This window comes from Psammomys obesus, unplaced genomic scaffold (genome assembly GCF_907164565.1).
Source record: "Psammomys obesus unplaced genomic scaffold, mPsaObe1.curated_primary_1811, whole genome shotgun sequence".
Classification (NCBI taxonomy): Eukaryota; Metazoa; Chordata; class Mammalia; order Rodentia; family Muridae; genus Psammomys; species Psammomys obesus.
This window is the reverse complement of record NW_026585580.1, coordinates 270,035-282,209: the sequence shown is the minus strand read 5'-3', so window position 1 is coordinate 282,209 and position 12,175 is coordinate 270,035. Positions and strand designations below refer to the sequence as shown.

Here is a 12,175-nt window from a genome sequence, read left to right as displayed (position 1 = left end):
ATCTATCTATCTATCTGGGGGGATGCATACCATGGTAAATGTATAGATGTCAAAGGACAACTTATGGGAGTCCTTTCACTCCTTCTACCACATGGGTCTCAGAGACTAGGTTTGAGTTGTCAGGTTTGGTGGCAAGCGCATTTACCTGAAGAGCAATCTTATTGGTCTTGTATATCTTGTTTTTTTTTTTCTTTATATTTTTATTAATTAGGTTATTCACTTTGTTTCCCACCTGTAGCTCCCTCCCTCCTTCCCAATTCCAACCTCCCTCCCTTTTCTACACCCATGCCCCTCCCCTAGTCCACTGATAGGGGAGGTCTTCCTCCTCTTCCTTCTGATCCTAGTCTATCAGGTCTCATCAGGAGTGGCTGCATTGTCTTCCTCTGTGGCCTGGTAAGGCTGCTCCACCATCAGAGGGTGGTGATCGAAGAGCAGGCCAATCAGTTCATGTCAGAGACAGTCCCTATTCTCATTGCTAGAGTACCCACTTGGAGACTGAGCTGCCATGGGCTACATCTGTGCAAGAGTTCTAGGTTATCTCTATGCATGGTCCTTGGTTGGAGTATCAGTCTCAGAAAAGACCCCTGTGCCCAGAATTTTTGGTTCTGTTGCTCTCCTTGTAGAACTCGTGTCCTCTCCAGGTCTTACCCACTTCTTTCATAATATTCCCTGAGCTCTGCCCAAAGTTTGGCTATAAGGCTCAGCATCTGCTTTGATACCCTGCAGGGTAGAGTCTTTCAGAGGCCCTCTGTGATAGGCTCCTGACCTGTGTTTTTGATAACTACTAATTCAGGTCTATTTTCTATTTTTAACTGGGTCACTTGATGTTTGTCTGCTGCTTGTTTATTTTTGCTATTGAGTATGTACTCTTTTGTTCTGTAGGTATTTTGTGTACTAACCCCCTGCAAAAGTCTAGTTCATGCTTTTTTTCCCCTTCTCTATGTTGGCTCATCACATTTTTTTTGTTTCCTTCATGGAATAGAAGCTTTTTAACTTTATAAATCTCCTTTGTATAATTTTGGTTTTGTTTCCTGCTTTTGGGATCTTGTTTGTTTTTAATCCTGCCCTTTTCAGTTTCTTAAGTCACTTTTCCCTGATTGTTTCATGTCTTGCATTTACATCATCAATCCCTTTTGAGTTAATTTTTGTAACTGACAAAAGTGTAGCTTTTCCTCATTCAGTATAATGCCAGGTTTATTATACATGATATACATTGCATTAAAGCTCTAAATATAATTTATTTAGTAATCACTAAATAAAGGATGTTGAATCTTATACATTTCCTTTTCTGCAACTCCTGAGAAGGTCATATGGTTTTAATGAAGGACTTTTTACTACTGACTCTGTCTTGGTGCTTGTAATTGGTTGGATCACTTTAAATTTTTTTCTTATGCTGATTCCGTCTTGAAAAAGTTTTACTGTCTAGAACTCCGTCTATCTCCTCTAGATTATCCAGTTTGGGGCACATGTGTGTTCATGATGATCTGTAATGAGCTTTTAAAAATATTTATTTTCTTCCTGATTATGTGCATGTATGTGTGTCTGTGGAGATCAGAGGTGTCGGGTCCTACAGGCAGTTGTGAGTCACCCAATATGGGCACTAGGAACTTAACTCAGATCCCCTGCAAGGGCAGTGAGCACTCTCAGCTGCTGAGTCATCTCTCCAGACCTGCAGCAAACTTTCATATTGTTGTGGTGTCTGTTGTGATGTCTCCCTTCTCACCCATGATTCTGAGTCTTCCCTCTCTTTTCCCTTAGACCAGCTACAAGACAGCAAATTTTGTTTGTCTTTTTGGAGAACAAACAATTTTAATGGCCCTTTGTGGTTTATTTTTATTTTTTTATCTGTTTCACTTAATTTTGCTCTGAGCTCTCTCTCTCTTATTGGTTTGTTCCTGTTTTTCTACTTCTCTGATATGCTTATTTGAGATCACCATGAACCAGAGAGTATGCAAAAATGGTTATCTACCTCCCCAAGTCTCTACCCAGGGTAAAGATAGGTCTAGATATGTCAGCCACAGATCCCAGCCTGTAACCAGGCTCTTACGTTTTCTGCCTGTGTTTGGGTAAAATCACCACAGAGGAACCAGCCCCAGACTCCTATACCACTAATGTGTAGCTTTTTAAATGAAGGTCTGCCATGGATACCGAGAGTGGATTTTACTTTGTGCAAATGTTGTTACAATACCTCATTTTACTTGGTTTTTTCACAGCCCAATAATGCTTCTTAAGATCTAACCTTTTGCTTTTTGTGTAAATCTTGTTTATTGCTTCTAATTACTGTATAGAAACTAAGATATAAAGCTGGGCATGGTGGTGTACACCTTTAGCCCCAGCACTGGCAAAACAGTGCTGGGCTACACAGTAAACTCCAGTCCAGCCAAGGTCAAATGTGAGACTCTGTCTCAAAAAAAAAAAAAAAAAAAAAAGTTGCACTAAGAATCAAAGGCTGGAAAGCGTACAATGAAACACATTTAAGATTAGTGCTTGCAGGGCGTTGGTAGGGCTCAGCTTTAAGCCCAGCACTTGAGAAGCAGCGACTGAATTCAAGGTCAGGCCAACCTGGCCTGCAGTCCCAGGTATGTGAGAGACGGAAGCAGGAGTGAAAGATGCAGGTCAGGCTGGGCTTGCAGAGGGAGGTGAAGGGCAGCTTGGGAAACTTAGTGAGGCCCTGTCTCAAAATAAAAGGTAGAAAGAGGGCTGGGATATAGCTGAGTGGCGAAACGCTTTTCTGGCATGCATGAGACCTTGGGTTTAATCCCCAGCACCACAGAGGAAAACAAGGGAAGGCAACAGTACATGGGCTCAGTTCAGAAGCCTTGCTCTATGTTTCTTTCCATGAATCTCCTGTTGCCTGTTCTGTTTTGTTTTTATCTGTTACAAGTCATGTCTACCAGAGTATCCAGGAGGCATGCCTGGACTAAAAGGCAAATTATAGCAGAAAACTGTGGGGAAAACCATTGTTTAAAGCCTAAGAAAGCACTGACAGGGCCACGAACAAAAGAAAAACCACTAACTCCCTCGAATTCCCCAAAACCTCTCAAGTAGCCACGGAAACATTTACTCAAACTTACCTGCATTGTCCACCAAAACTTTGGGCATGCGCTGGCGGTTCATGAGGAGTGGGAACGGATCTCTCCCGTTGTTCCGTTCGTGGACCTCCCGAATCTCCACCGTGTCGTCCATGAGGTAGTAGTGAATGATGTAATGCCGGCATTCCCCAAACAAGCTGTCCGTGTCGTCCCAGATCGTATAGAACCGAAGGACCTTTGAGGAGTCCAAAGAGATGACTTAAGATTTCTGAAGCAGAGTTTTAACTTCGCTGCTTTGTCGCGTGTCTATCACACAAAGATGAATGGTCGCTGAATCACTTTCAGGTAGGAAATTAGAAAATAAATCGAGAATACACAAATATTCAAAAACCATGTACTACATATAAACAGCCAGAGAGAGAGAGAGAGAGAGAGAGAGAGAGAGGAAGAGAATAACACAAAAGTTAGAGAAGAGAATAACACAAGAGTTCTAAGTTTGGCCAAGACAGAAAATCTTACTTAGTCCCCAAATATTAGTCAGGGAAAGAGAAGCTGGATAAAAAGAATAGTGGGGCTGCCTACAAAGGGAATTGATGCACGCTAGCAAAGATACCCGGTGAAGTGTGTGTCTAGAACTGGTGTGGAAAAAGTTCTCACAAGCAGCCTATCTTTCTTTTGGCGCCGTCAAAACACAGCCACTAGGAATAGGATGGACGTAATCTCTTAATTTAAAGTAACAGGAGAATGCCAGGTGTGGTGGTACATGCCTGTAACCTGAGAACACGGGATGCAGAGGCAGGAGAAACAGGAGTTCAAATCCAGCCTGAGGTGCATAGCAAATTTGAGGCCAGCCTGGGCTATTTAATTGCTGTTTAATAACTACTTTATTTTAAAGACTATTTAGCATCAGAATAAATATGTAGCAGCTTTACACTTTCTCCCAAACTCACCTGACCCTGCCCGGAAGCTTCTGTGAGAATTACCCATCTGGGGTTAGTGTGCAGACTGGACTTATGTCAACTTTGACACAAGCTAGAGTCATCAGAGAGGAGAGAGCCTCTGTGGAGAAAATGCCTCCGTAAGATCAGGCTGAAGGCAAGGCAAGCCTGTGCCACAGGCTCCTTTACGCTCTAATAATAAAGCCGAGGGCCTCGCGGATGGCCCAGTTAGGTAAAGGAACTTGCTGCAAAGATGACACCCTGAGTTCAATCCCCAGGACCCACAGGACGGAATAAGAGAACCAATGCCCAGAGGTCATCCTCTGACCTTCTCCAGTAGGCAGTGGCGTGCACAACACACACTTACATACAAAAGCTAATGAGAGCTAATAAAACAATAATATATTAAAAAACAGAAATCTAGGTACTGGCATAGTTTTGGCCCTACATGGAACCACTATGTGCGGATGGTTAAATTACGTGCAGGCTATCAAAACAACACAAATCCACATTCAAATAGGAGTACACTATTAGGTCACTTACTTGTTTGTCAAATGTGAGAAATTGCTTCAGTTGGTCAAAGTCTGATGGCGTGACATATTTACGAATAGGTTCTTTCCGGAGCTCGGTATAAGGATCCAGAGCCATCTTCTCTGGTGGATTTAATTCTATTCCTTGACTTTCCAAAAATTCCTAAAATTTCAAAATCAATGTCAACACCTTCCTGAAGGGTTTAAAGTCGTGAATAATAGTCGGAAGGTTAGTGTGATGATACCAACAAGTGGTTGACAGGTTAGGCATGTCTTAGATGTACTATCTCCAATGACCCAACTCTACAAATGCAGATAATAGCTGATAAGTGCCTGAGGTATTTAGTGTGTGTGTGTGTGTGTGTGTGTGTGTGTGTGTGTGTGTGTGTGTATTTTAAGCTAGCTGTAAGGCATCATGGTAAGATAACTGAATATTCTAAATATGAATTATAGCAATCAAGTTAGGTCCTTAGGAGCAAAACCCAGGCATTGTGTTAAGATAAGTATCTAATCCAACCATGTGTTCACAAAACTTTTGCTCTGTTTCACGCCAAGTGCACCAAGGCCAACTTAACATAGAATACTGTTTCCAAACTTTCTAACTCACTAAAAGTGAATACATAATTACTTAAAAAAAAACTAAGACAAATTTTGCATTGGTTTCTGAATGTTTATAACTCTATACTGAAGAAAGGCACACATGTGCACACTCACACAAATACTAACCTGCTTAGTAATGCACACACAGTCACCAGCGTCTGTCCCCACCCACGAAATGTATCCCACTAGCTAGGATACTGCTGCAGAGTCCCAGCCCACCAACGATACCTGTGTGAATCGGTCACAGTCAACAACGCGAAAAGTTTTGCCGTAGATTGTGAGGTCAATTCCCCGGTTGAGGTCTTTCCAGTGGTAATGATCTCCCACATCATTCTTGGCTAGGCGCTGGCGTTTGATTAGCTTGCCTTGGGGGATCCCAGAGTTCTCCACCACAGGCTCTATGACAGACATGCTGTCATCCTCTAGAAAGTAGTAAATGTTCACTTGGCGGATTCGGTAATACTCCTCCGTTGATGAGGGAACTTCTTCTTGGAAGTAGGCGCTAAATTTCAGCACCTGTTACACACAAAAGAAGGCTTTTGATTGTCATCAGAGAAACACAAGCTACTGTCCTTAGAAGAGCGCAATTGAGGAAGAGTTGAACAGTAACCCACCATAGACTCCTTGGACAGCATCTAAAAATAAATGTTCTCACTTTGTTCAGAAGCATGGGTGTTCTATATCGACCGTAGCTTAGGTTTCTGAGGAGGGTTCATTCAGTGTGAAGTCAGAATGGCTTATTGAGTTCACATTCAAAAAATATTAAACTGTACCATAAAAGCATATATTGACATGTTGTGGAGTTACTTTCCATTTCTGGTACTTTATTTATTTATTTATTTATTTATTTATTTATTTTGGTGTTTCTGTTCTGAGAGACAATGCATTAGAAGTATGTTCTAGGTAGGCAAATCTCTACTTAAAGAAAAAGTGGAGGAAAATTAAGATCCTTAAATCAAGACTTGTGTCTTAATCAGTTAGAACAGTCCCTCAGCTGAAGAATGGGTAAAGAATCATGATGCATTTACACAATGGAATACTATTCAGCTGTTAAAAACAAGGAAATCCTGAATATTGCAGGCAAATGGTTGGAACTACAAAAGGTCATCCTGAGTGAGGTATCCCAGACCCAGAAAAACACACATAGTATATACTCACTTATAAGTGGATATTAGCCATATAGTACAGGATAGCCATATTACAGTTCACAGACCCAAAGAAGCTAAGTAACAAGGAGGACCCAAGGGAGGATATTTAAATATCACTCAGAAGTGGAAACAGAATAGACATGAGAAGTGGTTGATGAGAGGGAACAGGATTGGAGAGTGGAAGAAATGAGGGTGTAGATCAGACTGGAGAGAGGAGGCGGGAAGACAGAAGGCTTGCGGAGAGAAGAAAAACTGTGGGCTGGGGTATCTCTGAGAAGAGCTAGAGACCCATGACAGGCCAGGCTCCTGGAGGATATGGGGCTGACTCTAGCTGAAACTCTTAATAGCAGGTGTCATGGAGACTCAAGAGGCAATCCTCTGACTAGACTGGACTCCTCCTAGGGGAAGGAGGAGAACAGCAGTCCACCCACAAAAACTTCAACCCAAAATTTACCCTTCCTACAAGATATGCAGGGATAAAGATAGAGCAGAGATTGAGGGAATGTTCAACCAATGCCTGGCCCAACCTGAGACCCAGCCAACCCCTGACCCTATTAACGATACTTTGCTATGCTTACAGATAGGAGACTAATCTAGCTGTCCTCTGAGAGGCTCCACCCAACAGCCTTTCGAAACAGCCAAATATTGGGCGGATCGAAGGGAGTCCCGTGGAAGAATTGGGGGGGGGGGGGGGGAGGGGAGGACTGGGAGGGGACAGGAGCTCCACAAGAGGACCAACAGAGCCAACTAACCTGGGGCCAGGGAGGCATATGGAGCACCAACCAAGGACCCTGCATGGACTTGACCTAGGCCCCTGACCTATATATAGATGATGGGTAGCTTGGCCAACATATGGGTCCCCTAGAAAGGGGAGAGGGGGCTGTCTCTGACATGGGCTTTGTTCTTTGCTTTTTGATCACTTCTTCCTGGCAGGGCTGCCTCACCAGGACACAGGGGAAGAAGGTTCAATAAGTCTTGATGAGACTTTATGTGCTTGTGTATGCTGGTAGAGGGGAGGCTCCCCTTATCTGAGGAGTAGAGGAGGGGAAATAGGGAGGAGAGGGAGGGGGGATAGGAATGGGAGGAGAAGAGGGATAGGACTACGATTTTGATGGAAAGTGAATAAATAAATTAAAAAGTGAAGTAGAAAAACAAACAAAAACAACTGGCTACTGCTTAGGAAGTGCACGAACGTATCAATGTAAAGGAAAGAAGTCCTTAAAATTCCAAGGAGAAAGATGAAAGGGAAACAATCAATGGGAAAGGAAAATAAAGACGGACAAGGACAATTTTGAACTACTACTTTAGATCAAATGCAAAGAATTCAAAATGAGAACACCAGTGCAGTAACTCACAGGAAACAGGCTCTGTATGAACCACAGGTTTATAAATATATGAAACATTAAAGCCAGAATCCAACAGCTAATCCAACATCACTGCTATTACTGGGGACAGAAACTCTACCGCGCTCTCCTCCTCTCCACACACTTCCTCAATTCTTAGACAATGGGGGCCACAGGGAGTGATTCAGAAAAGGAGGCTGTATGGAAAAAGTGGTCAACAAATAGTTAAATTCGAGGTATGAGGAAGTTTTAGATTAAGTTGAGAAGGAAAGGGAAGGGGTTCTAGGCATTGGTGGCAAAAGTCGGAGGAAGGGAGCTTGGGAGCGATAAGCAGAGGACGGAGGACAGACAGGTCTGTAATAGTGAGTGGCCACAATGGAAGGGCAGAAGGAGATGGTGAGGTGCGTGTGTGTTGGGGGTGGGGAGAAGATGGAAACCAGTTGATGAACTGAGGAAATATAGTGCTAGCATATGCAGTGCCGATCCCACAGAAACAGAAACAAGGCTTTAAAAAGAAGACAGCTTTAACAATGAGCATGGCGAGGTGAAATTTGAACTTATTAGCTTACAAGCTGATATTATAGGGAGTAATTTAGGAAACCAGACTGGATTGAGGGAAGGAAGTTGGTTTAATATTCTTTAATGAATAGCTAAGGGTGACTCCAGCATTTTAATCCTTGAGACAAAAAAAAAAACTGGAATTACTGTTAACCTGGCAAGAACCGACAAGATGAGCACCTCAGATAGAGAGAGGTGTGACTAGATAAAATTGGCAGTTTTTTTGATGTGTTTAGTTTGGCCTATGTATCGGGGAGGTAGCAATATAAGGGGTGACATACACATATGTTCAGGGGACACCTTCATATCATGAAGAAACAAGGCCCCTTTATCAAAGGAGTGAGCTCAGAGATAAGGAGCTCAGAGATAAGGTGGTGTCGCAGCCGTGTTCCCGAACCATCTGATAGCTAATCTAAAAAATGACTGCATGCCTGTAACAACAGGATCTTGGCCTCAGAATGGGAGGTGATACATAGCATATGTATGTGTGTTAGAAAGGCCACACAAACAGAAATGTTAGGATTTGTTACTTTCTAAAAATACAGGAGATAGCAAATACTTTTTAGATCTATTTACTTTATGGACATGAGTGTTTTGCTTGTTTGCTCATTGAGTCGCCGTGGCTCTGGGGTTACAGATGGCTGTGAGCCATCATGTGAGCCCTGGGAATCAAACCCAGGTCCTCTGCCAGAGCAACGTATGTTCTTAACCGCTGAGCCATCTCTCCAGCCCCTCAAATCCTTAAGAATGTTTATTAGCCTCTGGCATATGCTCAGTATAGATTGACACTAACCTCCTGCCTTTGCATGTCTACAGATAAACTGTTATTATAAGAAAAATTTGTGAAAATTTAGAAAGGCTAAAATTCTTATTGTGTGTGTGTGTGTGTGTGTGTGTGTGTGTGTGTGTGTGTGTGTGCAGGATCCTCTCATGGGCGCTGGGAACCCAATCCAGATCCTCTGGAAGATCAGCAAACACTCTTAACCAACCACTGAGCCATCTCTCCAGCCCTATGTTTAGATTCTATAAGGAAATCCGTACCATGCGATGTATTTAACATTTCTCTAAGAAACTGACTGTTTGATTCACTAAGGTATTAAGTTCTCAAGTTCCCTGGTTAGTTACAAGTTCACCAACACAAACAATGCTCAAAAAAATCTACGCATTAAAGCACCACAGTTGTTCTTGTCTATGTATTCACCTTTTAAGGTTTATTGTTTCAGTTTGTCCAATAAATCACTTGGGTTTCCTCTGACATTTCTAAGACGCGTAGGAGGTCTTGGGTAAAAGAATGTTCTTAACTACCAGACAAAGTGCCACAAGCCCGGAGTCCTAGCACTCAGGAGGCAGAGGCAGCAGGTTACAAGTTCAAGGCTAGCCTGGGCTACATGGTGAAAGCCTGTAATAAAAGCGTAACTCTATTATATGAAGTACCTATTTGTTCGACAGTTGATTTTTTTAAACTATTTTATGTTCATGCCTGGGACCTATGGAGGCCAGAAGATTTCAGGGTTCCTGGGACTGGAGTTACAGTTTGGTATTGAGCCACCACATGGGTGTAAGGTAAACCTGCAACCTCTAGAAGAGCAGCCAGTGCTCCTAACCACTGAACCCTCCAGCCCACTGACTGCTAATTTTCAAAGTCATTTTCCCCTCCTCTTATTAAAAATAGAGTTCTAAGCCTCTGTAAGGAAGCTGCTGGGAACAGTTTAGGGTAACATCAGCAGAAAGTGATAATAATGTAGAAAGGAAGGAAAAAATAACATTTATAGACTCTGTTTAAAAATATATCTTTTCAATGAATTCTACAGTGGTCTTGGCTCCAGGCAGTGTGTTCTAACCTTCTGAGTTTGTAGAGATCATATTGCTTGTTTGAACTTTGAAAATGATGGAGGAAATGAAAGAGAAATACTTGGCTTGGCAACTCATTGAATGGCCAAGCATGGAAGCTCAGAACCCAAATGGAGGGAGCAGATCTAGTGGGCCTCTGGATTGGGTAATGATGGGAGTAAAAAATAAATATAGTAATAATAATAATAAGATGATGATGATGATATAAATGTAGAGTCTATGTGTGAGGAACAGCTCGTCCAGCTGAGGATACCCCACTGTCAGGAGCAGCCTATGGCTAGGGTCTGCAGATCAGTGAGGTCCACGTTGACAATAAAGGCTGACAGTTTTCTGCACTGAAAAGACAGTTGAATCCACAGAGTGGGTGAGATCTCCTAAGAAGGGACATTCAAGGATGAGAACAGAGGAGGCAGGGAGACCAGAGAAAAAGCAACCAGAGAGACAGGAGTGAGCAACCAGGAGAGTGAATAGTCATGAACACAAGCAAAGAGCAGAGCCCGGGAGGGAAGGAAAGTGTAACAGAATAAGGAGCTGAACCGGGGTGGAGAACAAGGGCGGTGGATGGCTGTCCAAACTCAGCAAACAAGGCATCACTGTTATATCTCTGAGAAAGCAGTTCGGAGCTAAGGATGAGAGAAAATTCTCTTCCTAGAGAAAAAGAGGGAAGGGTTTTTTTTTTCCTTGTTGTTTTGTAATAATATGAACTTTACTAGAGAAAAAATAGTCACTAGAGTGTTTGAAATAGAAATAGAACCAATGATGAAGGAAGGAATGAAAACTTAAAAAAAAAAACTGGCAAATGATGGAGATGTTGATTTCACAATTCATAGTCATTAGGTAGGGGCTCAATGTTGCAGACTGGGAAACAGAGCAAGCGAACACGGGCCCACACAAATGTGGAATTCAAAATTCAGGCAACTTTTAACTGCATTTGGAAAATATTCTGGGAAAGCCCACAGGGAATTTTTTTCTGTAATCTGCTTCCTGCCCAGAGAAAGCCTCTTTCAAGGCTCACTTCAGCTGTCTGTGACTAAGGGTTGAGGCATCTGAACAATTTTCTCTAAGAGCACTCAGGGAATCCTGGGGTTTACTGATAACATTTCTGCAAGTGACCGGGCCTCAGACCTCTGAAGTCAACGGGTGCCCTAAAATCCCAGATGATACCTTTTTGTCAAAAGCCACATGAGCAGGAATAAACTGTGCAGGTGGGGGCGGCTTGGGTGGACCGTACGTTAAGAAGGGTGCCTTGTTGGACAACTCATCCAACTCAGCAGGAGACAGCTGGTTATAGTGGAGCCGGTCTCCGCCTATCCCGAAGGTTGGACGGTCGATAACTGCGTAGCCGTTCCTGTAGCCAAGTGTCTGGCTTCTGTGGAAGGATGTTTTCTGAAGAAAAGAAAGATGTTGTTACTAACCTCGGATAAGTCATGAAGTAAAACAACTAACTTCCTAAGTTACCATAACTTAAACTTTTGCTTTGAGAGTATTAGGAGACACCCAACGCGGGTGCTAGGAATTGAGCCTGGGTCCTCTTCAAGAGCAGTTCTTGTTCTTAAACGCTGAGCCATCTCCCCAGCATCAAATGTTTGCTTTTAGCGCCCCCCCGCCCGCCAAAAAATGTATGTCAAAGCATTTCACTGCGTTCAAAGGGTTTGTATTTTAAACTAAAACACTTGGTCAGGAGCAAGGAGGAAATAGAAGCCACTCAAGGTTAAAATAAAACAGCCCTGCTCTGTGATATCTCCCTTACCTCTACCATACCATATCATCTATACTCCAATTTCTTTTTGTTAATCTTGTTTTCTTTTTCATAACCTTAGATATGAGTTTCCGAATTTTAGTTTTACCTGCATCAGCGGCTCTTCTTATTACAATGACAATGATACATTCAAATAAGTTCGGACAAGTAACTTGCCAGCAACTATGTAAACACCCTGTGATCCTGTCCTTATGCACTGATTTTTAAAATACATTCCAAAATTATGGGAACGAACAATATGCTTGATTCTGGTCATAACAGTGACAAATATATGTGAGGGTATGTGATACTTAAATGTTGGAAACAATCTAAACAACAAACAAAGGAAAAAGAAATTTCTATGAAGGAATTAAACTAGTTTTAAATACCACGAAACAACCTGGTAAAGTATTTATAATTTATTAAGACAAAGAGCA

At 42.4% G+C, this 12,175-nt stretch overlaps 1 protein-coding gene across 1 annotated transcript in view; it reads right to left on the bottom strand.

The window, feature by feature from the left end:
- The window catches only part of Efhc1 (EF-hand domain containing 1), a 37,913-nt gene that overhangs the window by 22,189 nt on the left and 3,549 nt on the right, over window positions 1-12,175 (bottom strand). The window contains exons 2-5 of the mRNA XM_055605833.1: window positions 11,165-11,386; window positions 5,329-5,616; window positions 4,514-4,663; window positions 3,075-3,267 (exon numbers count right to left, since the gene is read on the bottom strand). Coding sequence (XP_055461808.1) covers window positions 3,075-3,267; window positions 4,514-4,663; window positions 5,329-5,616; window positions 11,165-11,386 — 853 coding nt within the window. The remainder of the gene's footprint in view (window positions 1-3,074; window positions 3,268-4,513; window positions 4,664-5,328; window positions 5,617-11,164; window positions 11,387-12,175) is intronic.